The 27,642-nt window shown below is 36.7% G+C and overlaps 2 protein-coding genes across 4 annotated transcripts; one reads left to right on the forward strand and one right to left on the reverse strand.

Annotated features, from left to right (window-relative positions):
• Nucleotides 1-11,973: 11,973 nt before the first annotated feature.
• Nucleotides 11,974-16,315, reverse strand: polr3gla (RNA polymerase III subunit GL a). The gene is made up of 8 exons (XM_052093435.1): nucleotides 16,166-16,315; nucleotides 15,901-16,032; nucleotides 14,916-15,045; nucleotides 14,621-14,689; nucleotides 13,495-13,551; nucleotides 13,283-13,353; nucleotides 12,871-12,996; nucleotides 11,974-12,714 (listed from the first exon to the last, which is right to left on the reverse strand). The coding sequence occupies exons 2-8, from the start codon at nucleotides 16,012-16,014 to the stop codon at nucleotides 12,628-12,630; spliced, it is 654 nt and encodes a 217-aa protein (XP_051949395.1). The 5' UTR covers nucleotides 16,015-16,032; nucleotides 16,166-16,315; the 3' UTR covers nucleotides 11,974-12,627.
• A 2,691-nt stretch (nucleotides 16,316-19,006) lies between these two features.
• si:dkeyp-92c9.4 (mucin-1) lies at nucleotides 19,007-26,373 on the forward strand. Of its 3 annotated transcripts, none has more exons than XM_052093426.1 (8): nucleotides 19,007-19,194; nucleotides 20,324-20,505; nucleotides 21,174-21,247; nucleotides 21,376-21,518; nucleotides 22,470-22,717; nucleotides 24,108-24,263; nucleotides 24,584-24,674; nucleotides 25,521-26,373. In XM_052093426.1, the coding sequence occupies exons 1-7, from the start codon at nucleotides 19,131-19,133 to the stop codon at nucleotides 24,647-24,649; spliced, it is 933 nt and encodes a 310-aa protein (XP_051949386.1). In that variant the 5' UTR covers nucleotides 19,007-19,130; the 3' UTR covers nucleotides 24,650-24,674; nucleotides 25,521-26,373. The 3 variants fall into 3 exon arrangements, with proteins under 3 accessions (XP_051949386.1, XP_051949387.1, XP_051949388.1); XM_052093427.1 differs by having other exon boundaries at nucleotides 24,584-24,665; XM_052093428.1 differs by having other exon boundaries at nucleotides 24,587-24,674.
• The last annotated feature ends 1,269 nt before the right edge of the window (nucleotides 26,374-27,642 follow it).

Below are 27,642 nucleotides of genomic sequence, written 5' to 3' on the forward strand. Positions count from 1 at the left end.
TGACGTATTTTGCCACATGTTAACCTCCCCTGCTGGGTCTTTTCCCCCTGAAAGAATAGGATAGGAAAAGAACGCCTTCCCCGATGCGTGTTATAGCGTTAGATGGCCCCAGCCACATCTAACACTCTATGGAGAGAAAACATAGAGAGAGAAATGGCCACAGCTGGCACAGCTGGTGCGGCCTGCTCCCATGCTAGTTACGTCGCCCCGGGATGTGGGGAACTCTATGATGTCTTTTGGGGCATTGGGGAAGGTTACGTGCAGTCTGATGCACCTGCTTTTTTGCATGCAGCAGCTTGTTTGCACCTGCATCAGCAGTCCATGTAACACAGTTCAGTATTGTAATAACAGAAAGGGAACGTCTATGGAGGGAACGAGACGTTGTGTCCCTCTTGCCACAACACTGTACTAGCCACTGAAATGGCCGGGACCTTACTCTCGGCTCCTCAGCTCAAAACCTGTCTGAACAGACGCACTCTTTCCTCTTTTTATACCCGTATGTCCGGGGGAGGGGCATGCAAATTCTGTTCGCCAATTCTTATTGGCCTTTTCTCAAAGATAAGAGGTAACCAAGGCTCTCAAGAGAGACAAACACACTGCATCAAAGTGATGAGAAAGGACCTCTTAACAGTAATTGTTGTGTAAAACAAACACAGATTCAGCAAACATAAGACTCATTCACACGACTCGTGGAGTGAAGCAGTCAGCGTTTCCTCGCGCCTCGTTGCATTTCTGTTTTACCGGACTATTTGGATAAAGTATAAGTATGAGGGAAGTAGTACCGCTAAAAGCAAAACTAAGCCCTGTTTGGATGGTCATTGTTTCTCAAAGTGATGTCTGTGAAACAATATTTGCATGGCTCCTCTGTGATAAAACTCATGCATTCGGGTAACAATTTATTCACGGTGGGTGAGTTCGGTCATCCCATGAACCCAGACATTTGCTTCTCATGTGGTTAGTCGCATGTAATGTTTGTAATATTTGAATTAGAGAGTAGTTTAGTTTACTTGTTGGTTCGTTCTCCCACTAGTCTCCCATTATGGCCAGTGGTGGCTCAGCGGTTAAGGCTCTGGGTTACTGCCCAAAAGGTTGGGGGTTCAAGCCCCAGCACTGCCAAAATACCACTGTTGGGCCCTTGAGCAAGGCCCTTGACCCTATCTGCTCCAGAGGTGCTGTTTCATGGCTGACCCTGCACTCTGACCCCAGCTTAGCTGGGATGTGAAAACAACTGCATTTCATTGGCTCTTTACCTGTACTCTGCACAATGACAATAAAGTTGAATCTTAATCTTAGTCAAAGCATTGGATTGATGGCTACTAGTCAAGGATCACATTCATTAATTTGCTCTTGTTCCATATGGTGATAGCAAGAGGAATATTCATTAGTCCACAAACTGCGTTTTGTGTATTTTGTGAAAATACATTTTCAAATTCATTTTCAATTTTTCTTCTATATAAGAGCTCCCACCCAGTGTGGTGGAGTGGGAATGTAACTTAATTAATGTGAATAATTTCCAACATCTACACATGTACATTAATATACATCTCGACAAATAAGATGTATATAATGTCATATTTCAGCATTTTATAAATCTGTGATTAACTAATCATCACAATCATTCAGTAAAATATTTTAAACAACATTGCCAATGATGGGTGTTCTTTACATTACAGTACTGTAGTATAGAGGTCATGTAATGTTTTGTGCATGTACTGTATCACGTTCATGACACTTGCTCTGATAATTTGTGAAAAAGGATGCCTTTTTCATGTTTTTCACTTTTTCATGTTTATTTTATACTTTTATATTTGCTAGTGAATGTTTAATTTGAAATATTGCATTGCTGATGATCAGGTGTCTTAATGGCCAGGCAAATCTTTAAAAGCTTTTAAACCTCAATAAACATTTGAATGGCAAGACATTGCTGATTGCTATTAACCCGCATTGTGTTTGCAGTCACTGGTCAAGTTTTGAAGTATTTATAGCACATGTTTAATTTGTAGGAGTGCAGAGTGCAGTTCTAGAGAACAACAGTAGAACTGCAGTACAAGTGTGGTCATTTGGACGCAGTATTCCTGCAGTTTGTAAATACTGCTTCCAATTTACCACACTTGTACTGCAGTTAAAATGCAGTTATTTTATTAAGGGGAAGTGTAGGGAGCTGTCCAACACATCAGTGTGGTGGCCTGGCATCTTGTCTGAAATCAAACAAAAGGTTCAGTCCTGTCAGATATGACTTGAGGTGAAATGAACACAGCAAAAGGAACCTCTCAACTCCTCTCCCAGATAAGCCTTGGAAATACTTGCCAATGACCTGTGTGAGCATGACAAGCACACCTACCTTGTTTTTCTCGCGAATCCTTGAGATAATTCACATGCCAACAACTACTGCCTCAGCAGTAGTGTTAAAAACGAAAGCACTTTTTGTGAGATTCGGCTGCCCTGACAAAATTGTTTGAACAATTGCCCTGAATTTGTAAGTGCTGTTTACATGCTGTACATGTGTTGAATGTATTTCAGTACTAAAGAGATGTGTTTAAGGTATACTTTAATGTTAATGTAAAAAAATTTAAAGGTGAGATGTAATGAGTGTATGATAGAGTGGTGGTGGCGGCGTAGTGGCTAAAGCACAGGGCTATAAATCAGATGGTCACTGGTTCTAACCCCACGGCCACCACCATTGTGTCCTTGAGCAAGACACTTAACTCCAGGTTGTTCCGGGGGGATTGTCCCTGTAATAATTGCACTGTAAGTTGCTTTGGATAAAAGCGTCTGCCAAATGCATAAAATGTAAAAAAAAATGATTAGTTCATTACACTCCATTCAGGAGTGTGTTTGGCAGTTCTCCTTGAGAAAATAAAGGTACTCTGTTGCTCTGTTCAGACAAGTGGCATTTATTGAAGATCATTACAACATTTAATTTGGCACTGCGAAATCCCGCAGGCAAAATGCAGTCATCTCAATTGGAATCTGCGTGAATAGGAATTTCGCCCGATGGACTTCCGGTGGTGAAGAATTTCTCTAAACAGACAGTGTAATCTGTGTATAGGAAGCGGTGGCCCAGGTGAGGGCCATTTTCCCACACCTTTGTCTCTCCTACTATAGACTAATCCTCTTTCACACATAAGCACCAAGACTTTCTCATTTTATGTCACTTGTCTCTGTACTGAATGTCACTAGTGGGCGTTCTGCTTCAACGTTATTGATGGGCAGCACAACTGGCTTTTGTAAATCACATAACATGTGAGTACATTGCCGTTAAAAGAGGATATCAGTCTAATATTATAAGGAATCAGTTTTCTTGCTTTCTAACATTCTGAAATGGAGAGTGTTTTTACATTAACTACAGCAGGGATTATTGCATCTAATCATGATCAAGATGAAACTATCAATAAGTGAATCAGACTCACTCAAAATACCAACAATTTCTGACAAGCTTTTCCATGCATCATTTTTTTAATTATATACATGAATGTGGTTCTAGTCAAATCAAATTGAACAGTGAAATTGCTCACAGAGTTATTTCCTCCTCCATCTTCCCTGCACTTAGCTCCAGTATCAGACAGGACAGACTGATCTCACCATGAATTCGGCAAAAGTAGGTCAAAAGTTCTTCAGCTAATCTCTGTCTATATTTGCCGAAATTTGAACCACTGCCCCTAGAGGTCTTAAGGCCTGTGTAATTCCAATTTGGAGGTTGGAGACCTCCAAATGGGGATGGAGTCTCCAAAAGAGGGCAGGGTTACTCCAGGATGGGGCGGGTTTACTCCAAAAGGGGGTCGTGCCAACTTCAAAAAAGGGCATCACATCCACACACTGATAGGATTAGGGAAAGGTTTAGGTTAGGAGCTCCATAGCGATCCCTCCCAGTTTTGGAGCTCTACCAGCAGCTATATCCTTCTCAGTGTATGGAGAGATATAGCTCCAATATATATGGAGCTCCAAACCACCATTAAAGATGTAGGGAACCCCTATCCTAACCCTTTCTCTAACCTTAACCATGATTGGAAGTGACGCTCTCTTTTGGAGTTAGCACAATCTCTTTTTGGGCAACCACGCCCCTTCTGGACTGACCTGTTCCACTCCCATTTAGAAGTCTCTGGCCTTCTGCTATACCTACTTAAATGTATGGGCACACATGAGCTCCAGTTTTTGCGTGAACTGTCCAGAGATTGATGCCAAAAGCAAGCTGTAAATTATGCAATACTGTACAGAGGAGTGTATCCTAATCCTAAACCTAACCATCAATGGAGTGAAAATGTAGTCTTAGAGGAGAAATGTAATCTCCAAATCGAACTTGTCGACAGTTACTTCCTTGTTTCAACAAAGGACAAGAACCTGGGTGTGGCAGGGCGGAGGGCAGGGCCGGGTCGTGATTCTACTAGGTACTACACTGTTACAGGAAGTACCCCCACCCTATTTAATTATTTCTGTTCCCCTCCCTTTGTCCCCTCCCTCATCCAGGTGGACGGGGATGACCTGCCGGCAGATAGGGCTAAAGGCACGCCGTCTCCAAGGGAAAGAGGGGGCTCCCCTGCCTGAGAGAACGAGGGAGGAATGTGGCAGGGTGGAGGGCGGGGCCGGGTCGTGATTCTACACACCCGGTCCCTTATCAGGCTAATCAAGCCTCCGAGAGGGATAAAGGCTGACTGCGGAGGGTAGTGCGGGAGAGAGAGATAGTTTACGCACATGTCCATCATGTGTGTGTTTCTCTTTTAAGTTTCTCATTAAAATATTATTTATATTGAAAAGCCGGTTCTCGCCTCCTCCTTTCCATCGAACTGCGTTACACTGGGCCTTTGAGACTGCTGAGACAACACAATATAATTCGAGCTTGAGGTAAACAAACTTGGATTGATACAATAATGTGTGATGGGACATGCCATATGTCAGTAACTTTGAATAGTGGGGACAATGTCATGTTACTGGACTATTTGGTAGCAACATTTGGGCTTAATTTGGACTTAATCTCCTGCGTAATCAGGAGATGGAATCTATGAGCTACACAATCTTTACTCCATTAGTAGTCGCTGCCGAAGTTCAGCACACACACGTCGTGTCGCCAATGCTCGCTGTTGCCTGTGTCGTCAATGAAAATAAAGGAGATCAGGTCACTTTGTTGCTGTGAATTGATGACTTTGTGAAAAGGGCTTCATAGTATTGCTAACAGGATTGAAACAGAGGAGAGTGGTGCTCTAAATCTCCTTTCCTGACCTAATTTTTTGAGAGGGTCCTTGCTGCAGACTGTAGCACAATGATGTTGATAACGGGAATGAATACAGTATATATATATACTGTATTCATTCCCGTTAAGTACACTACTGTAATAAAACAAAAGATTAAAATGTGAATACGCATGCGCATTAAAACATCCACTATGTCACTAAAATCCAATATGCATGTAAGTAGATCCACTATGTCATCGCTACAGTCTGCAGCGAGGAGTACTTGAATTTTTTGGCATGCTGCCCTGAAGCTAATGTGTGTAATATTTTTAAATTCCTCAGAAGTGACCTCAGGGCAAAAATGTCAGGTGATGACAAAGCAGGCCAACTAATCGTTTCTATCACTTCCCATTTCAGCAGGCTTAACCTCTAGCAGAAAGAGAGGAAGACACGGAGAAACTGCAAGATGATTGTACTGTTGTACTATGGTGTGTCCCATGTGATAATCCAGAATAATGTAAAGAATCAGCCAAGTAACTCTCATTGAGATGAATGAGAATCTAATAGATAACGCTCTGCAGATATTATAGACCTCCTTGACAGGGGTGGACTGCCCATCGGGAGCATTGGGCGTTTGCCCAGTGGGCCAGTGTGTAATTTGGGCCAGTCAGCTGCTGCACAAGTACTGGACCCATCCTACATGCCATATAGACTGCCTCCCTTGGCTCTAGCATACCCACGCGGACCCCTTATAATATGAAAATTCAATCAACTCTGCAAGGTAAGCCAATTCAATGGCTTTTATTTAGAAATTATTTACACTTCGAAGCTCATATCCATATGAGCGTATGAACTCAATATCTTGCGTGGAACTGACATACAAATCACAATAATAATGAAAACCATTAAGTATAAGATGAGCTCTGAATAATCACAAAATGACAAATAACTGCAAGTTACAGCAAATACAATAACAGCAGCATAAATAAAATGGGCAAATAGTAAAGCTATGAGACGTACACAGCCATTTGAATAATTTATTCATACTGCAAATCATGGGAGCAGAGGTGTGGCTTGCTGAATAATGCTCACGACTGATAAAAATGCAGAAAATAAGTCATAAAAAATATTACTTTGTGGCTATTTGAGTCAACTATTTTGTTTAAAAGATAGCAGAAACAGCACTTGTAAAATCATTGGGCTTTTCACTTTATATCAAGAATAATCTGGGGAAGAAAGTAAAACACTGCAGATTTAAAGACACTAATCTAACATCTGTATGTTGGAAAAATCATTTTCTAACATGTTATTTGTCAGAACTATAAAGTGCTTATTTTTAGTGCTTTCTCTAAAAATTCACTTATCACATTTACAGTGGTTTTATATGTTTTAAAGTTATGCAATTTTTGCACTGGTGGGGCCCGTTGTCGTGACTAGCAGTCAATAGAAATGTCTTTTTATTTTTTCAACACAAATATTGGAAATTGAGCTGTAAAATGAAATTATTGAGCCTGTGTGTTATGGTGTGTGTGGTGTGTTTGTGGGCTGGGTTCGGTGGGAGCCCTGGCCCAGAAAGTCCAGGGCCACTTTTTAGTCCCAGTCCGCCCCTACTCCTTGACTTCGAATGCGGCTCATCCATACAACATATTAAGGTTGTTTAAAAATGTTTGGAGCTTAAGAATTGATGACATGAGATGACATTTACACTAATAAATGAAAATAATAACACATAAAAAAGATGAATAAGAACATATAACATTCGTCTTTATAATATTGACAAATCCTCTAATCATCTTTAAACTAACCTACCTATAACAACAGATATTACATAATAGTCTGACAGTCGTGGGCGACATGGGCAGACTCCCTGGGCGGCATCTTGCTGGGAGCGGCACGGTCCACCAGCCATCTCATCTCCAACCACTCACAACTCACTTAGGAAAAAAGAAAAGAAAGTGCATGAACAAGGTCAACATCAAACCAGTCAGATCCTATGTGAGCTGGACTCAGCAAAAATATTCCAGCTGTGATACGTGCATAAGCTTTGTTCTGCTTGTGGGTGTGCACAGCATACTCTCTGTCTCACCACAAAGGCACAATGTGTACATAGCAATGTCCTCTGTGCAAGAGGAAGTTACGCATATGCTCTCAGCTCACACGTGTTGTCAACATGCTATGTTATTAATAATATAACAAAATGATCTACATCTGATCTAAATAATGACTCTAACTCCAATCTACTGAAAAATAAACTTTTTAAATCTTAATTGTCAAAGACTTTAAGTGTGCTCATGAAATATAATTAAATATTCAGGTGCCATGCATGGCATACTAAGACATATTATGGGGGACCCTCAATATTAAGCTTGCTGACAGGATAAGTGCTGTTAAATATATTGGAGCTGTCCAAAGCTGTAAATTCACAGCCTCCTGCCTGGCACTGACACATGCCTGGTGCAGTCTAAGCAACAGGAGGCCCCTATGCAGAGTACAGAACCACTTCCAAAATGCCCATGCATGTGGTTAAATGTTAAAATGTGCAGATATAATGAACTGAATATTTGGGCCTACAAAAGAGACTTGCAAAGAGACTTTCATGATTGAATATATGAATTGTTGCATAATGTTAACTTTATTGTTGGTATTTAAAACATACAATGAAGAATGCATAGCCTTGTCCCAATATGCAATGTTAACCCACTTTTTGTCCAATGAATTTCAATGCATTTTCCATGATCTTTACAGTCATTCATGAATACTTAATGATTTAAATTAAATCATGTGATAAAGATTTATGTGCAAATTTTTTATTTCAGGTGCCAATCCTTTATTAAACCCTTAAACTGGCTGGCAGGTCCTTGGGTGGGGCCAGGAGAGTGTAATAAGTTTACATTTAATATGTCAAAGTGTCGGATACATAATTAAGTCTTATGTGGTACCATTTGAAAGCTTAATTTTTTTTTTTATAGAACTCCATCACTTTGTATTTATGTAACATAAAATAACAAGATAAGACCTGAAAACCTCTGCGTCACAAATGTGATCTCTGTAAGACAACAAAGACAAACATCTCACATCTGCTCCGACCACTGTGTCTGTAAGCCCTAAATAGCCCCAAACTCTATATCAGCTCTTACCTTCGGCTGTTTTCTTTCAAATTAGTTTGCTTGGGTAAATCCAACAGGAAAAAAGCATGATAACCAACGACACCTAGATTAAGCTTCTAGTCCACTTAGAGGCCGAGATATTCGATGAAACATTGGGAAAGGTGTGTTGGATCACAAAATAGACTGAATGCCTACATATACAAACACTTCGAGTGCTCAGCTGCATTAGAGCACCACCTGCATTTCAGATCTGCATATTGTATGGAAGGTGATAGAGGAAAATGTATATTTCCTAGTACTTGCTGCCATCTAGTAGATTGAACTAACGCTTTTTGCAGGCAGATAGAGCAAACAGAACCTGAATCACAGGTTTTTTAAAGATAGGACAACAAAAAATATGTTATTATTAAAAAAAAACACTATTATTTATGAATTATTGGAATCTTTTTTCTTTCCACTGTAAAATTAGACCAATATTTTGCAGTTAGTCTACTGTATGTGTGTATGGTGAACTTTTAAATCTGGGCTTGAAAATTGCAGGCAGCAGCTAAAATATGCAGCCGATTGTAAGGGGTTTATACATTTAAAAGATTATACTTATTTGAGCACAAATGTCTCTCCCTCGAGACACTCAATGGACAGACAGATGTTAACACTCTGGCTTGCTATTATTTCTATGTATTTTCCAGGCTTGGTAAACACCATTTTTTAAATCTCACAATTTTAAAATCACCTTTAATTTGAGTTAAGGGCTGCATGCATTTAACTTCACCTTTGTACATATTTTATTCAGCTTTGCTGCTATATTCCATATCTGTTTATTTAACAAAGTCACATGCTGGTACAAAACCGTTCCAAAGAGTAAACATGGTCTTTCCTTGTTTGTTTATATCTTGGTTGTGTTTAAGGACACCTCGTAGGTAAGGGGACAGATACCCTGAGGTGACATTTCTGAATTTTCTCCTGTCTGATGACTTAACTTCCACAACCTTGTACTGCACAGTGCATGGCAAGAGTTGTATAACATGTTTTTCTCAGGCCACTTGCAAGAATTGTAGCAATCTAGGTGTGTGCAGATGGTGCTAGCAGGAGCTATTGTACGTGCTACAACGCATGCAAGATCTAAGCTGTTGCTGTTTTTCACTGCTTGAATCTTGGACTAATTTTCCCTTATCAAAGGATGGATGGTAATGATGAAATATGCTTGAAAAATGCATGCTATAGGTTTGTAATGTATAATTTTTAGATTCTTGGTATTACATTTTGTCCATTTTTCAAATAGGGCCTTGAAATCTGGTTTGACACTTTGTGAATCGTGTTTAGTGTAAGAAAGGAGCTGATGTTTTCCATGAAGTTGTTGTGTCAACCTCAACCTTGATATCTGATCTGCTGAGCACACAGAGCACAAACAACATAACTCCATGTAACTGGGGAAAGAAAAAGGTTTTGTGATGTATGCCTGACTACACGTAAACATCTCAGGCAGCACACCCACACTGAAGAGAAAGCTCGCCACCTGCTGGCTGTCTGGTGTAAACGTGAAGAAAAATATTTGAAAAAGAAAACTCTGCCTTTCTTTAAGTTTACTCAACCTTATGCAGTTCCCATGTTCTAAAGGTTTCCCATATGCAATTATTATTATTTTTTTGTAGAGCAAAAAAGTATACGTTTACATAACTCCCTCTATTTACGACTGTTTATAGTTACTATGGAATGGAATCGTACGGAATTAAAAAAAGATAGTTCACCCAAAAATTTATATTCTCTCATCTTTTACTCACCCTCATGCCATCCCAGATGTTTATAACTTACCTTCTTCTGCTGAATACAAATGAAGATTTTTAGAAGAATATCTCAGCTTTGAAGATCCTTACAATGCAAGTGAATGGTGGCCAGTAATTTAAAGGTTCAAAAAGTATATAAAGGCAGCATTAACCCTAAAACGCATATATCGGGTCTTTAGAGACCTGTGACCTCATTCCACCCCATATATATTGAGGTCTATATATATATATATATATATATATATATATATATATATATATATATATATATATATATAATGATTTAAGTACAAAAAGTGTATAGGTCTATAGAGGCCTGAGGTATGTAAGAGTGTTGTTTTTTCTGCACTTCCATAAATTCATATATATTTAAGTTTACTATCACAGGATATCTATTTCTTTGTTTATAACAAGAGAAATGACTTCTGTATTCATACAAATAATCACTATATCACATTGATTTTCCATGCAACAATGAATTATCAGTATCCCAAATGCATGTACGCATATATATTATACTTGTTATTTCTTACTCAAGGTCCCTCTGATGTTTGTGATTTACATTTGACATTGCTAGCTGACGTAGAATCAACATTGAAGTAAACTATAGCAAGTGTAACACATGAACAGTATGATACAACTATTGTCATGGGTGTCACATAGGTGACAGCCAGTTGCAAGTCCTTTTTTATTGTATAAAACTATGAGAAAACTCTCATTTTCCACAGCTGATGTTGTCTGGAGGTTTTTGTCATAGGAAATTTCTTGGAAAGATATTTTTCAATGTTTTGTAAGCAGAATGATCCAAAAACTATTAAGCAACTGTACAATCCATTGAAGAGACTGCACGTCTATCCCTCACAGACTCATTGTCATTCCTGGCGCTGGTGCGAATAAGGTCAAAAGAATATTTAGCAGAGATGGGTCACTTCTATTTAAATGAATGGGAGAAATTGGAATGGTTAACGGATATAGAAAGGAAGTCCCGCCTTAAAGTTAAAAGAGCCAATCACCTTTTAGATACAGACATCACCTGTCACTCAACTCTAGAACGTGCATAAGCAATACAAGCAAACAAAACATTTGTTTTTAGCATAATATGAGGTAAAGAATCAATATTTCTGACACCAGTATTGCCAGATTTTATTGCTGATTTGAAATATGTTATTTGATCGTAATCTTGACCAACCGTTCCCCCATTTATGTAGATAGGATGACTGTAAACATCGTCCAGACCACGTTCCAAAGATGGCTGACAATGGACTGACTTGCTAGAAAGACTTTGATATGGTCTATTGCCAGGATTGGGGAGTTACAGAATACATGTAACAGGATTACATATGTAAAATACTAAATATTAGTAACCGTATTCCACTACAATTACAATTCAAATAATTGGTAATTAGAATACAGTTATATTCAAAAAAATATTGTGATTACTGAAGAGATTACTTTGCCTTGTATTGTAATTTTTTCATTTAGTATTAGTCTAACCCTAAATGCGAAAATGTTATTCTTAATGAGAATTTAAACATTGTTTTTCTGTAAAAATATCTAAATATACTTAAAAACAAATATGTTTAGTTGAGCAGCAAAACAGCATAAGTTTTTTTTTTTCAAAGAATGTATTTTTACAGTGAAGTGTATTTTCTTACATTATTTACTTGTTTATAGTGAAGTGAAATTATCTGCCAATGCGGAAGTAATCCAAAGTATTTAGATTACGTTACTGACCTTGAGTAATCTAACGGAATATGTTAAAAATTACATTTTACAGCATGTATACTGTAATCTGTAGTGGATACATTTCAAAAGTAATCCTCTCAACCCTGTCTATTGTCACTACAGGACTGAAATGTATGACTTTATTCACTGATGATCTTCCCTTATCAGTAAATAATGACAAAATGATTCACTTTTGGGTGATTTATTACTTTAAATAACATTTACGCACAAGGAACGCTCAAAAACCTTAAAACCGTTTAAATTAGACTAAAACCATTTAAAATAGTCTTAACCACCTGTAATTCACAAATCTAGACATTATCAGGTGTAAACGAGTGGTGCACTAAATCCACAGACTAAAGTGTTTTGTAGTGTCCTCTCATGCACAAACAGGAATGATGACCTCTTTCTTTTTTTAAAGCTTGTCCATTTGAGCCAATATATTTGTCTTACTGTAAAAGTGCTCAATGAGATTGTCTTGTTTGGTTTGGTAACATTACAGCACACAGCCAGAAAAGCAGCAGCATGTATGTTGATCACTTTTGCAGTTTATGTCAAGCAGCGTAGAAATCACAGCACAAAAAGACAAACTCAACATCTCAGTAGCAGCATCTGTGTCTCAATAGTATTAGCAATGATATTGAAGTCAGTCACTTGTCATGGCTTGATTCAATATAAGACAAGTTAGGACAGAGAATGTGATTGAATTAAGACACTTATTGTTTACATGCGTCCTCTCCTTGTTTTTTGTATGTTTAACCTGATAGCTTGGCACTCCAGAACTCATTCCTTTAAAATTGCCATCCCTAATGACAAAAACTTCACATAAAATGTATCTTAAAATCATTAGTAGACGGCTTCATCCATATTGTCATCACTCTCTGCTCCTAAATCTTCACCGTTGTCAAAGTAAGACATGATGTAGTCAGTCTCCTGAAAAACAACACAGATATTGTGCTGTTAAAAACACTGAAGTTTCACCATTACTTGTAATTTTAGACTACTTCTGAAAGCTATTTTGAAAATAAGCAAAGCTGACAAAAGATTATAAGAAAATTATGGTGATCTGACAAAATGTTTTCTCCTTACATCTTCAAGCTCTTCCTCATCATAATCTTCATCCCCATCCACCTCCTCCTCATCATTTTTCTGTTTCTTCTTCTCCTCGTCCTCCTCTTCCTCTGAATGCTGCTCCTGCTCTTTCTTCTCAAGAGTCTGTATGTCATTTCACAATATTACAGTTAATAATATATACTACATATACAGACGATCAAATGAAATTTGGACATAAAATTGGAGATCAGGATATCAACAAACCAAATCTGTATTTACAAGCTTTCCATTTTCAAGGCTATTTAGAACAGCTTCAGGATATTTTGTGTTTCATTTAAAAAGCCTGTCACTTAGTATATTTTTCTGATACATTTGAGTCAAAGTGTAGTCAAGATTTATCTCAAAGAATCAGTTTGAGCATGTGACATAGAACAAGAACGTTTTCTACCTCTAGTGTTTTGATAACCTCTTCTTTGCCCACAGATATTTTTGGTCTTTGCTTGAGTTGTGGTTTGGCATCTGTAACAGTAGGGAAAAAATACTGAAAAACGTGGTTTCCCAAAAATGTTGCATTTTAGCATATTTTAGATAGCATTTAAATTAGTATCAAGACTTTGAACCTTCAAGCATTAGTTAAAATAATAGAAGAGTTTCTCTCACTTGGTTTCCGGGGTTTTCGTACTTTAATGCAAAGCTCTTTAGGCAGTCGACTCCAGTCTGGAATCAGTTTGAAAAAAGAACAGAGAAAGAGAGAATTGGCGATACATTTCTGGAAAGGCGTCACTAGGGCTGCACAATTAATCCCAATACAGCATATTTTAGGACCTCTAAGATTTTTTTTTTTGGCTTTCTGAAGTGATTTACATGACAATTAAGCACATTTCCCCCACAAATTCTCATGACTGAAATGCAAAAACATATGATACATTGTATACATAATTGTAACATTTGATGTACTCACTATTTATATTCACATTGGTATTTTTTATTTATTTTTTGCTTTGAAATATTGAGAATGTGGGGGGTGTAATAATTTGTCACGTAAATAACGTCAGAATACATAAAATCCTAAAAGTAGATTGATATATAATTAAATACTAAACCCCAAATTTAGACATCATTTTCTTTATAATTATTTTTTTTTAAATCCTATATGTTTGTCCTCCTTTGATCCTGTCAATACTGGGAAAGGTGTACAGTATGTACCATATATTTGGCAAATATCGCATATATAAAATACCCATACATTTTTTGCCAAGTTGTCAATCGTTCTATAAAAATTATAGAAGGGCAATTTTGAGGTTATTTGTATGGTCAAAGGTGCACTCAGTGATTTTTGGTTTATATTGCACTGGTCAATATGGCAGTAGTGTTGGACTTACACTGACACCTAGTTGTGTGGATGCAGCATCGCCGCAATATTTTTAAGTTACTGATGCCATTGTAGAAATTCACTATACACAGTCACAGTGATTAATTTAATCAATGAGTGAAAGTGTCAAATAACAGGACAGTTACTGAGATTAAGCGAGTAGTATTCAGCCGGTCATTCAAACATGGCAGCCCCATGTTTGGACCCTCTCATGTAGAATAAAACAGCTTTTATAAGATTACTGATATGACTGGTGTCTTCATTTTAATGTGAGTAATCATGACTTCCTACATATATTGCAAAATTACAATTCATGTCTTTAGGGTTAAATGAGGGAGAAAAAATAAATACTTAGTGCACTTTTAAAATTGACAAAAAGGAAATGCAAGTCTATGGGCAATTTCCACTGCTCACCTGGACTCCATTCAATGATGTTGTTCCTTGGCTCTCCGTTTTGGTATTTATCAGAGTAGCGAGCAACATCTAAAAAAAGAAGAAAGAAAAAAACAGTTCAATCATGATCTTCAACCATCAATGCCTGATGGGCCATCGGCTGCCTTGAATATTTCAGTGAACTCGCCACAGTTCAAATGCAAATACAGAAACTGCATGACCTCATTATTTAAGTCATTTTAGCTATCACTACCTTTATCCTTTGTGCTCAAAATTGGCCATTTTTATGCACCACATTTGCCCTGGCCCATCTCACCTTTTTTTGTTCGGGCTGTTCTGACGTGGAAAGGCAGATTCTTACTGGAGGCTCTCAGCTCCTGTTTAAGTGCAAGCATATATTCCACCTCTTCTCCTGTATGCAGAGGCACGGGACGAAACTGCATAGGCTAGAAGCACAGACACAAATGTCTAATACTGTATATTGACTTTTATTAAACTGATAATCACAAATGTCATAGTGCAAAGTTTTGTGTGATGATATAATAACTGTTCGCTGTACTTCACATAACCACACACAAATATCAATAATAACCTTGCTTAAAACAAGGCCATGCTGGTTTATACTAGTCAGACTGGTCTAATATGACACTTTTTGGCCCTACCTAACACAGCATGTTAGGTTGGGCCAAACAGCCGACCATCTAAAATAGAACCCTTCTGCATGTGTGAGCCTACAAGCTCAGTATGAAACAGCGTAACGCAGCGGTCCCACAGACATTCTACTGGTGAGGAGACGAGGCTATTTTTTAAATAGACGTCTATGGAAGAGATACTTCCAGACGCTGTTTTTGTGAGGAAACAGTTCATTACTTAATAATTTGAGTTAATTGACCGCATGTCCACCCATTTTCAACATGTTTTACACTACTAAACAATCTTTTCGAGGTGAACTACGTTTGGAGGTTACTCCGAAAAATATCGCTGTTTTATAAGATAAGACACGGACAATTTTGCGACATGTAGGTGTTGGTTTACGGCTTTCCCTATTGATATGTATGGTATCTGCAAACTGTGGTTTACTGTCGTAATACGCTAGTTGACCGTCACGCTCTCCCAGTGTTAAAAGCACGGAGGATGTTTCTCGTGTATATGATCTCTGGCTGAAACCAGCTTGACCTTTTTAAGCTGTTTTTTTAACGACATAAAGACATTCATAGCACAATACATGTGTAATAACGACCTGGTCGTGATGTTAACATTTTACAACGTAATAACACTCGTAATTACGCTGAAATACTTACAGGAAACAGAGGAGAAGGTGTTTGTGCGGTTGTGGGTAAAGTATCTCCTCTCCCAAAACCCAGAGCGTCCACATTGAAGGTAAACTGGCTTCTACCACGACCCCTTCCTGCCATGACTTGATTTCTGTACCTCTACAGTCAATACACCAGAATTGGTACATAATTAAATTAAAGCAAAAATAACACGAAGCATTATGCAATATCCAAACCACAATGAGGAACAAACCATGCAATATTTTGTTTATATAGTCACAAAACAGCTTACCTCAAAATGTGTCTCAGATTCAATGGACCAAATTCATGTAACTCACGTAGCTGTCCACTACACGTGTGCATAGATCAACAGCTACACACTTACTGTAAGACCATGTGTGAGGCAAAGTAGAGACTGTTTAGCAGAGACGGGCCCCTTCCATCAAAATGAATGGAAGAAATTGGAACGCCCCAGCGGTTTTAGACAAGTCCCGTCTTATAGGCAGAAAAAGCCAATCAGCTTTTCGAAACAGTTGATCGACTCGAGAACGCGCATGCGCATTAGCTGAATCAGCCTGAAAATAGCGTTTTTTAAGCGTCACCTGAGCTGCAGAAGCGCAATGTATAATACAGTTGTTGTGAGTTTTTATTGCTGATTTAAAATATGTTATTTGATCATAATATTGAACAACCATTTTGGAGATTCTGGTCAAGAAGATATGAGCTGTTCTTTTATACCGCTTGTGTACATAGAATATAGCTGCTCAGACTGCACGGGAACGTTACAAAGATGGCAGCCGAGTGGACATACTTGCCATGGAAGCCTCTTTGGGCACCGTCATTAGTAGTTGTAACATGTGGGTTGCTGTGTTTACATCCGGCACATGTACGCGTGTGGTTCACATGCACAGTTGTGGTTGGACTCCGGAAACATTACTTACTCTAACAGCACTGGCGACAGTCTAGCACCGGAGGAGTACTTTGCTATTACACTTGTAATTAAGTGTTTATTAAAACAGTTTTGACTTAGACATTGTTTTCGTTTGATGTACCAGACTAACTAAGTAGAGTAAACGATAAACTTACCATAGATACAGAATAAGCGGGTAGAACTGAATTAAAAGTGCTAGGCTTAGCGGCCCGGAAGTTGTCGATATAATACGTTTTTTTTTTTTTTTTTTTTAACTGTTGTTTTAAATCTTGACTCTGTATTTTCAGCCATTAAAGATTATCAATGGTATTATCCAAGTTTTTTTTTTTTTTTTAATTGTTGCTTATGCCGCTCATGACGAAGCGCATAGACGGCGTATCACATGGTAGTGTTACTTTTCTCAACGCTTGAAAGGATGAACCAATCCCAGTTGTTTAAAATTACAGGATGAAGCATTGGCGGATTTACGTTATATGTCTTGAGACCATTTATTGGAAGTAAAAGAATGGAAGGATTATACAATGTTTTTAACGTATATATGCAGTAGGGCTAAATAGGTCCTGTTATTTTAATACAGATCTGACAAGGGGGAAAAAGATGATAATTTTTATTGCAGTGTGTATCAACAGATTCATGTACTATATGTCCTAGAGCTATTATTAGCCAACATACAAATTAACCTTTGTACAACATTTATTTACTTAGTTCAGCAGGTGGCATGATTGTCCCACCATCTACAACTTTCACGACAATTCACTTTATTGGAACTAATTCTGTTTAGACACAATAGAGTGTTCTAACTTCCCTTCTGAAAAGAACAACAGAAACCCTCAAATACATTTTAACAGCTTTAATGTTTAGGGTTTTTAATTTAATTATTATGTTCCCTGTAGGTCTCTACTGGTAAGGATTAGGGGATGTTGGCATGCAATATCCAGTGGAGACCATTATGGACCAATGCATACCTATACAAACCGTATTGGAATATGGCCCCCCAAAACACATTACATATGTAATGGCATTTGTAGTGGAAACCATTGGAATTTCTGTTGGTGTTATTTTTCAGCAGGTTTGCTCTTCAGATGATGATGTTATTAAGACCTCTCAGTGTAAGAATGTACTGTTATAACCTGTTATTAACAAAACACACAAGCTGTAGAAAGGGATGAGTGATGGTTCCAAATGCAGTTTGTGGACTTTAGACTTAGCTATTCTAAATGAGGATGTCTATTGTTTTTATGTTTTGCAATGACTAACCTTACCCCAAAGTCAGCTTAAAAAGGAAATCTCTAGAAAGTCATTGGGTTATAATAACTACGTGTGAGAAATGTTATATTATATATTTTATATTTTACTAGTCATTTTATATCCTGTAACTATAAGGAAATATGAAAAGTAGTGTGGAGTTATTTGAAGCTCTCTCCTCATCAGGTTAGGAAATGACAGAGATATATGTTTCTTGTGTCCACCCTGTTGATACACTATATTTTCAATAGATTTTATCACCACACAGACACAAATATGGATAGGACTTAAAGTGAGTAATTGCTCCATAAGTCTTGTGATGTTTTTAATTGGTTGCAAGTTGATTTGTACACATAAAGAGTCTGCTTTAGGGTCTGAAAGATATACTGTATTGTTTCTATAGCAAATCCCACACATTTTCCTTAAGGGAGTCTATAGCGTGTTGTACCCTAATCATGAATTTATGAATTTGTAATGGGTTACGATTGATTTGGGTCATGACCCTATGGATTATGAATGGTAAAATGTTCTTGGGTCAACATGAGGGTTAAAAGGTGGTTAAAAAGCCATTAAAACCAATTTTCACTTGTTTGCATTATATTTCCATGACAACACATCCTGTGCAGTGAGCCAAGATATCCCTCTCAGTAAGGTGCAGCAGACCATTGTCACATTATCCCCTGGCCAAATATAGCCAAGTTTATACCGATTTGACGCAATCATATTTCAAGGTGGTGTAGCGAGCGCAGGTCAAACAAACTTTGATGCCAGATCATGATGAACAATGGAAAAGAGGAGAGTAAAACAAAAGAATCAGAATATGATTCATTATTCGTTGCAACTTTTGGCTTTTGCCCATGCCCCGTGAAGCCACACCTTCATCCATCCGCTGACAACCTGCCTCTGGATAAAAGCTCTTCAAATGATAGTTTTCACTTCATTCACCATCAGTACCAATGTACACAAGAGGCTCAGAGTGACTTTATATTCAACCAGAGGAATACTTCATCATTTTGTGAATTTTGAGCTGATTTTTGAGACTTTGGTGTCAGACATCATTCAGAGATCACTTTTCTTCAGGATGAGGCAGACTGGGTTACCTTTCACTGGGGCAGCATTTTGCATCATGCTGTTTGTTGCATCAAGTAAGTAATGAAGTTTCAATTTAATGAAATGGCTACATGATTTCATAAGAAAAATTGAGTGCATACAGTATATCATATGTGCATGTTAGTTTTGCATTAAATTCATATTCTGTGTTTAATTACAAGTTAAGGTCAATCGACAGTATTTGTGGCATAATGTTGATTACCACAAAAAACGATTTTGAAAATTAGTTTTAGTGAGGCACTTACAATGGAAGTGAATGGGGCCAATCCGTAAACATAAAAATACTCACTGTTTCAAAAGTATAGCCACAAGATGTGAACTATATGTGTGTTAACATGATTTTAGTGTGATGAAATCAGTTACTAATATTTTCTGTGTAAAGTTACATTTTAGCCAATTTTACAACTTTGTTGTCATTACAACCCTTAAATGACCAAAAAAAAAAAGAATGATTTTAACAACTTTACAGTTCAAGTAATACACAAGTTTTAAAATGAAAAACTTCACATTTCTGCCTTTAAACCCTCCAAAATTGGTCCCATTCACTTGCATTGTAAGTGCCTACATTTTTGCTTGTTTAAAATAAAGAAAATGAGGGACGAGTTGTATTTTTGAATTATTATTATACCACAAATGCTGTTGATTGAACTTAACTTGTATTAAACCTGGAATATTTCTTTAAAACATCCTCATCTATGATTTGTAGAAAATATCTGACCTTAATCTTTTTTATTTAATAATAAAAAAAAATACTAAATAGAGATGAGTTTCAAGTACAGGTTGAAACTGTGGGGTTAGTGAACTTATTGTGACAAAAATAAAACATTTAAACATGAACAGATTTTTATATGTAAATTACTAATTAATCAACAAATGAATTGGCATGTTCCAACTGCATTTTCTAAAAGCCTATTTATTAAAATGAATTGAGGTTAATAGTGATAGACTAATATATCGGTAAATGTTTGGCACAAAGAGCAACATTTTACATCCTGACTATTTCTAGAACAGACATTTCTCTCATTTCATTTCTGTCAAATAACTGAACAATAAAAAGTAATGAAAGGCAAAGTATCACTGTAATGCAGACGCTGGAGTTATCCATATGACAATGCTTGAGCAATTCATGTTACATTTCTTAAAGTCTGTTCCTGAACCTTTTAGGTGCTCAGCCCATCACCATTTTAGATATTCTTCAAGCAATGCAGGCGGCCCCGCAGAACTACTCCATGCCCACGTATTCATTTTTCCTCAGCATGGAGATCACCAACCGTGTCTTCAATGACTCGCTCCTCAACCCGGCCACTAAAGATTACAAGCAGATGTATGCAGAGGTGGCTGGAGCTGTAAGTCTTACCAATGAATCTCTGATTAATGAACGTCAGTTATATTGAATGAGAAAGATTGTAACAAGTGTAAAACATGCCAATGGTACATTGTATATTACAAATAAATGTGATTACAAAGTGCTCCACAAAATAAATATATTTAATACATGTTGTTCAGTTGCCTACTTATTACCCTATTACTCACATAATTAGGCAACTGTAACACTGACACTGTAAAATATGTCTGAATGCTCTGTGAGGGATTTGAAGGGCAGCTGCTGAGGGTTACAGGACTATAAAAGGACAGGGATATTGTGGAGTATAAAATCTTTAAAAACTGGAGATAAAACTGTGGCTCAGGTGGTAGAACCAGTCGGCCACTAATCGCAGGTTTGGCGGTCCAATTCCCGGCCCACATGACTTCACATGCCAAAGTGTCCTTGGGCAAGACACTGAAGTCTAAGTTGCTCCCAATGGCAGACTAGCGCCTTGCATGGCATCTGTGCCGCCATTGGTGTATGAATGTGTGTGTGTATGGGGGAATAAGTCACGGTGTAAAGCACTTTGAAAACTGCTAAGGTTAAAAAAGTGCTATATAAGTGCAGACCATTCATCACTGTTCATTTTGTGGACATTTCTTTATCATAAAACAAATTTCTAAATATGATCTTGTTAAACCTTCACAGCTGAACATCATATATAATTGCTCTACCTGTGGCACAAATGACAGCTACAGAGGAGTGACAGACATGCAGTTCAGGTAAAGCTTATTTTTGTCAATTAGTCCTAAATGAAATGAGGATACTAATGTAAATGCATTAATGTTAATGCATTTTATGTTATAATAATCACTCATTTGCCAATATTGTGATTCTTGTTTGATTACAGAGAGGGGTCTGTGATCGCGAATTGCAGCATTTCATTTAAGACCATTTTTATCAACCATTTTGTGGTCAAAAATTTGTTCGTTTTGGCCATTGAAAAAAATCCTCAACCAAACGGGCTTAAAATTAACAAACAGTTCACCGGTGGTAAGTATACACACATCTTTTCCAAAAATGATTCTAAATATTAAGTTAATAATGCTGAAAATAATTGCAACTCTACTTGAATGTCCTGTAAGCGAACAGTTGGATTAGCCATACCCCCTTTTCCAAAACCCCTACTACAAAGATAACAAATGAGCTTAATGAGACCCACACAATCAGAATCGGCTGTCAAAAACAACAGCAGAAAAATAGCGCCCTCATCTGACAACTGTTATGAACAAAATGGCATAAAAATGACATTAAGCTTCAATAATTCACTGCAACTAATTAATACTATGAGAACGCGCACAATGATAGACAGGCAGAAAGAGTCATTGACCTCGGCCCATGTACACATTTTTGTTTCGCTCTTTACAGAGTCTAGAGCTATCACAGATGTCTGTATGTGACATTTAATAGTAGTTCTTGAATGTGTTTTGTCTCATGAGTGCTCATATGTTTACAATAGTTCTTTGACCTGTACATTTCTAATAGAATACATTAGATGAGGCACATAATATTGAACAATTTAAAACCATGTAAATAAAGGGAAGCATTTGCATTACATTTTTTGTTTAGGTTTATGCAATCTTCTCAGAGTTACTTAATCTAAATAAGTAATAAAATGATGTTAGATTTTAATTCATGGCAAATTGACATTTTAAGTTCAGTCAAGACAGTTCCTTCAAATGATTAAAAAACATTTAAACTGTTGCCTCTTTGAAAGAACACTGAAACACATCCACACTAATCCGTTTTCATTTTGTAAAACTTTTTCGCTACGCTATTCTAGTGCGGATAAGAGGTGCAAACGTAGCGAAATCAATGCATTTTCAAAAGAAATGTATTAGTGTGGAGATGAGGCAAATATTTGCAAAATATAATTTTTCTTTAGAAAGCTGAGACCATTATTTGAATACAAACATTAATTCTTAAATGTAACTTCCTATGCAGAAACATTCACACCGATCTGGTATTTTCCGAAGAATGATGCTCAGACAACTCCTATGTCTAGAACAACTCACTCTGCAATCAAGGACTTGGGTGGGGCCACAGCAAGAACGATACCTTCGGGACAAAATCCCGCCGCTGACACAGTGACACATAATTTTTATTATTATGGGATTCCTGGTTGGGCCATTGCTTTACTAGTGCTGGCATGCGTCATCCTACTGCTCCTCATCATCCTTCTCATACTACTGGTAAAACAACAAACTTTATAGTTTTATAAGTTGCTTTCAAAGCAGGGTTGTGAATCATTCAGAATTGAATTACTGAATTTGAATTGAGGTGGCTAGAAATACAGAATTGTTTGTCAAACTTTGAATTTAAGGAAGTAGAATTAAAATGGAACAAAATTTAAAATAATTAAACCGACGTAAGTGTCATCGATAATATTTATAAATAATAATTTCTTTGTAGGAATTACCTGTAATCATATGGGGTATTTCCTGAAACATTAGATTATATTAATAATCAATGTTACCAACTAGATTAGTAACACTTTATATAAATGTTCCCTTTGTTGGGGTTTGGGTAGCTCAGCGAGTATTGATGCTGACTACCACACCTAGAGTCGTGAGTTTGAATCCAGGGCGTGTTGAGTGACTCCACCCAGGTCTCCTAAGCAACCAAATTGGCCCGGTTGCTAGTGAGGGTGGAGTCACATGGGGTAACCTCCTCACGGTCGCTATAATGTGGTTCACTCTCGGTGGGGCGCTTGGTGAGTTGTGAGTGGATATGATGGAGAATAGCGTGAAGCCTCCACACGCGCTACGTCTCTGCGGTAACATGCTCAACAAGCCATGTGATAAAATGCGCGGATTTACATCTCAGAAATGGAGACAACTGAGATTCGTCCTCCGCCACCCATATTGAGGCCAGTTACTACACCACCACGAGGACTTAGAGAGCAATGGGAATTGGGGAGAGAAAAGGGGAGAAAAAAAAGTTTCCTTTGTTAAAGGTTTATAAAGGGGTTAATTAAGGACTAACAAAGGATTTACAGATGTATTATAAATAATTAATATGCATTTATAACAACATGAACAAATAGGGCGAGTTCATGCAATACCTACCAAATAGTGATCATTTGAACTTACATGTTATTAATAAATACACTTATCCATACTTACATATTAAAAACATAAAATTCATGATTTTCTGTCACAATGCAGCAAAAATAGATTATTATAGTGAGATTAAAAGGAGGGACTGTGGCATTTTGCTACAGTTCAGTTTGTGTTTATATTCATTACTGGAATGTTTTGACTCACATGTGTTGTCATTTCATTGCTATTCATTCCTCTTCCTATCATTCCAATTCAACATCAGGGGCATGGCCAATTAGATTTAAATTCCAACTCATGAAGTGAAAGTTTGGGGATTTTGCCCAACCCTATTTCAAAACGGTTGAAGATTTAAACATCTGCTTGAATACCGTTCATGACAGTTAACCTAGACCAACAAATCAAAATAAAAGAATGGTAACACTGTAATGGGAAAGTCTTGCAGTTCAAACACTTTGTAGAGGATTTTACTCGTATATCATGCTGATGTATGTAAAATGGGATCTCTCAATTCTCTCTTCAGATATGTTGTTGGTGTTGTGGGAGGAAACACAAAAAGCAAGAAACTACAAAGCTGACAGAACATGCACCTTATGAGAGAACGTCTTTCAAAGAACATCTCGCCAATCCTGCATACAATCCGCACTCACCTCAGATGGATCCAAACCTCCCAGTCGCTGTAAGAATAGCTCTATTACCCTTCATTTTGTCTGCCTGTTATATGTTCATGTCTTTCAAAATCAAGATGATCTGAGACATACTGAAAATCCGTACGACACTGACAGTTGTTTTTTTAGATATTCTATAGAAATGCATTCATTATGTCGTTCTTGAGGTTCATTACACTTTAAAGAAACAATCAACTTTATTTGTGGTAAGATAGGCAATGATCATGATTTTTAAGCTCCACATTGTGTTTTTGGGACATCTTACATGTCAGTTAACTATAACAATAGCTGATAGACCTGATCATTGACCCAGGCTGTGTCTTCTGTTTAGCAGGGAGAACCGCAAGGACTGATTGGAAACCATCCAGGGATGTATGTGCTAAACTCAGGCAGATGATAACCAGGATGCCACTGTAAGTGATGTAAGTTAACCCCTTATAAGAATATTTCAATAAAAAAAAACATCTACAGTAAACCAGCCTGAGACAAATAGTTCATAGTAATCAGGCGTGATGTTTGTGTGAATGTTAGGCAATAATTAACTGATTGACCGACACATATCTTCATAACAATGCTTGTAAAACTTTTTTTATAGATCAACATTTCATAAACATAGAAAGGTTTCATTTTCATAATAATGATATTTTATTTGAAAGGGTTTAATCTGAAAAGACTAATCTTAAATATTCTTAGACTCAGATACCAAGCCATCAGTTTGGAGAATCTGGATGGTTTGCCTGTGATGATGGCTTACAATCTTGCAAACTCTTGTGGGCAGAGCAGAGCTAACCTTTACAAAGAAAAACCAGCAATACAATGCAAATCCATTATACATATGCATTCAGGACCATGGGGTGAAGCTCTCCATTCACTGAGCTGTTTACATTAGTGAGCATAATGCTTGCTCAGTGTGGTTTCATAACGATGGGATTTAAAGCTAGTAAACATATATCAGAAAGGTAGCATTGAATTAGGATTAAACACTGTTTTCATTTCTTTTACATAATACTATTATGTTCCTACATTGTCAAATATTGGATGGCAATGATTTATAGCTATTTAGTTGTAATGGCTCCATGCTACTAAATATAGATTGTGTTTAAAAGTTTCAATCATTTCTTTTAATAACATTTTTTATCTTTTGCATTTTATATTAATCCTGATTTCGTGTGTTTCCTTTCTAAGAAATCTTTCAGAAATTGTGACATCACATTGTCAATAACTTTTGAGCGGTTTAATAAATATAAATAATGTGGTCTTTGTTCCAGAGCCATGAAGAAACCGATGCAAATGAAGGTTCAGAATGGTAAAGAAGATGCTTCACTCTTCAAGGTTCTGCAATGTGGACCTGTAAGGTGTCATCATTACCATGTATAATAGAAGTATTATACTCAGCTTTTAGAATGAATGGACTGCTTTTGAAATATTTATTTCTGTATTATTTATGAAGCACAGGTATAGGGATATGGGTCTGCAATCTTTTGAATCTCAATATTTTGGGGATACTGGGGCTAGCTGTCACACTTTTTATTCCAGTGACTATTTCACAGACAAGGTTTATTTTTGACAGTCAATTTCTGTGTAGGCACATTCCTTGAAGTCTTGACTATAAAAATATTCCGAAAATTCCCTCCATTATTGCCACGGAAAAAGGATAGAGTTAAATTTAGACCATTATTTTGGCAAAATGTAGAAATGTATAAGATGTAACAATGGCAAGCTGCTGTTTATTTACACTAATTTGAGAAGAATACTTTGAACAGTTTTGTTTTGTTTGTTTTGTTTCGTTTTGCTGTTTATTTGCACTCGTTTGAGAAGAATATTTTGAACAGTTTTGTTTTGTTTGTTTTGTTTCGTTTTGCTGTTTATTTGCACTCATTTGAGAAGAATATTTTGAACAGTTTTGTTTTGTTTGTTTTGTTTCGTTTTGCTGATAATTTACACTTGTTTGAGAACAATACTTTGAACAGTTTTGTTTTGTTTCATTTTGCTGTTTATTTGCACTCGTTTGAGAAGAATACGTTGAACAGTTTTGTTTTGTTTGTTTTGTTTCGTTTTGCTGTTTATTTGCACTCGTTTGAGAAGAATACTTTGAACAGTTTTGTTTTGTTTGTTTTGTTTCGTTTTGCTGTTTATTTACACTCGTTTGAGAAGAATACTTTGAACAGTTTTGTTTTGTTTGTTTTGTTTCGTTTTGCTGTTTATTTACACTAATTTGAGAACAATACTTTGAACAGTTTTGTTTTGTTTCGTTTTGCTGTTTATTTACTCTCAGTTGAGAAGAATACTTTGAAGAGTTTTGTTTTGTTTTCTTTAGCTGTTTATTTACTCTCAGTTGAGAAGAATACTTTGAACAGTTTTATTTTGTTTTGTTGTTTATTTACTCTCATTTGAGAAGAATACTTTGTACAGTTTTGTTTTGTTTGTTTTGCTGTTTATTTGCACTCGTTTGAGAAGAATATTTTGAACAGTTTTGTTTTGTTTGTTTTGTTTCGTTTTGCTGTTTATTTACACTCGTTTGAGAAGAATACTTTGAACAGTTTTGTTTTGTTTATGAAATATGTTCCACAACATATCTGTAGTTAAATGTATTAGACTATTTCAAGGCTTTTCAGCATCATTTATTTAAATCATTTTATTTTCATGAATTCATTGTGCTTCATAATTGGTTTACTATTTAGTAAACCAATTATGAAGCACAATGAATTCATGAAAATAAAATGATAACATGTTTTTTGAAGGTAACATAAAAAGATATTAAACCATTGTTTTAGCAAAAAAAGAAAATGCAATTATTAAATTGCCAAATACTGTTAATACTTAGCAGTAACTTTACTTAACTTTGTTACAATCTACCCTGACCTATATATGTGAGAATATTCCCATGTTCTTAGACCATAGTGCCTCCTGCCTTAATGTATCCCAGTATGGTTTTAGTGTGTTCACTTGTTTACCCATGAGCTATAACAAAGAAAAATTTGATGATTGGAATAGAAGCTTTAGTTTGGAGGATTTTAGTCAACAGCTTTGAACTGTAGGTGTTTAAAACCAACCTACAAAACCTCACTGCTGGAGAAAATTAACATTCATTGAATTGGAATTTTTACTAAAACCCTAATAGTTACTGATATATAGCCCCTGTGGCAATTTCTCAAATATAACACCTAGCCCTGGTCTCCCTCATATCTTAACTCTTATATAACTGTTGCGTTAATAATGTACAGGCTACAGTAAAAGAGTAGAGCTCTTACATTAGCATGACTAATCTGAGGATTTTAAAGGCTATATTTCTGAAACAACATGTGGTGGTCTGCTCTTTTGTATCTCCTGATTTCAAGGGCATAAATTTGTAAACGTAATTTCATTTGTATTGCATTTGTATTATCATAT

This window comes from Xyrauchen texanus, chromosome 26 (genome assembly GCF_025860055.1).
Source record: "Xyrauchen texanus isolate HMW12.3.18 chromosome 26, RBS_HiC_50CHRs, whole genome shotgun sequence".
Classification (NCBI taxonomy): Eukaryota; Metazoa; Chordata; class Actinopteri; order Cypriniformes; family Catostomidae; genus Xyrauchen; species Xyrauchen texanus.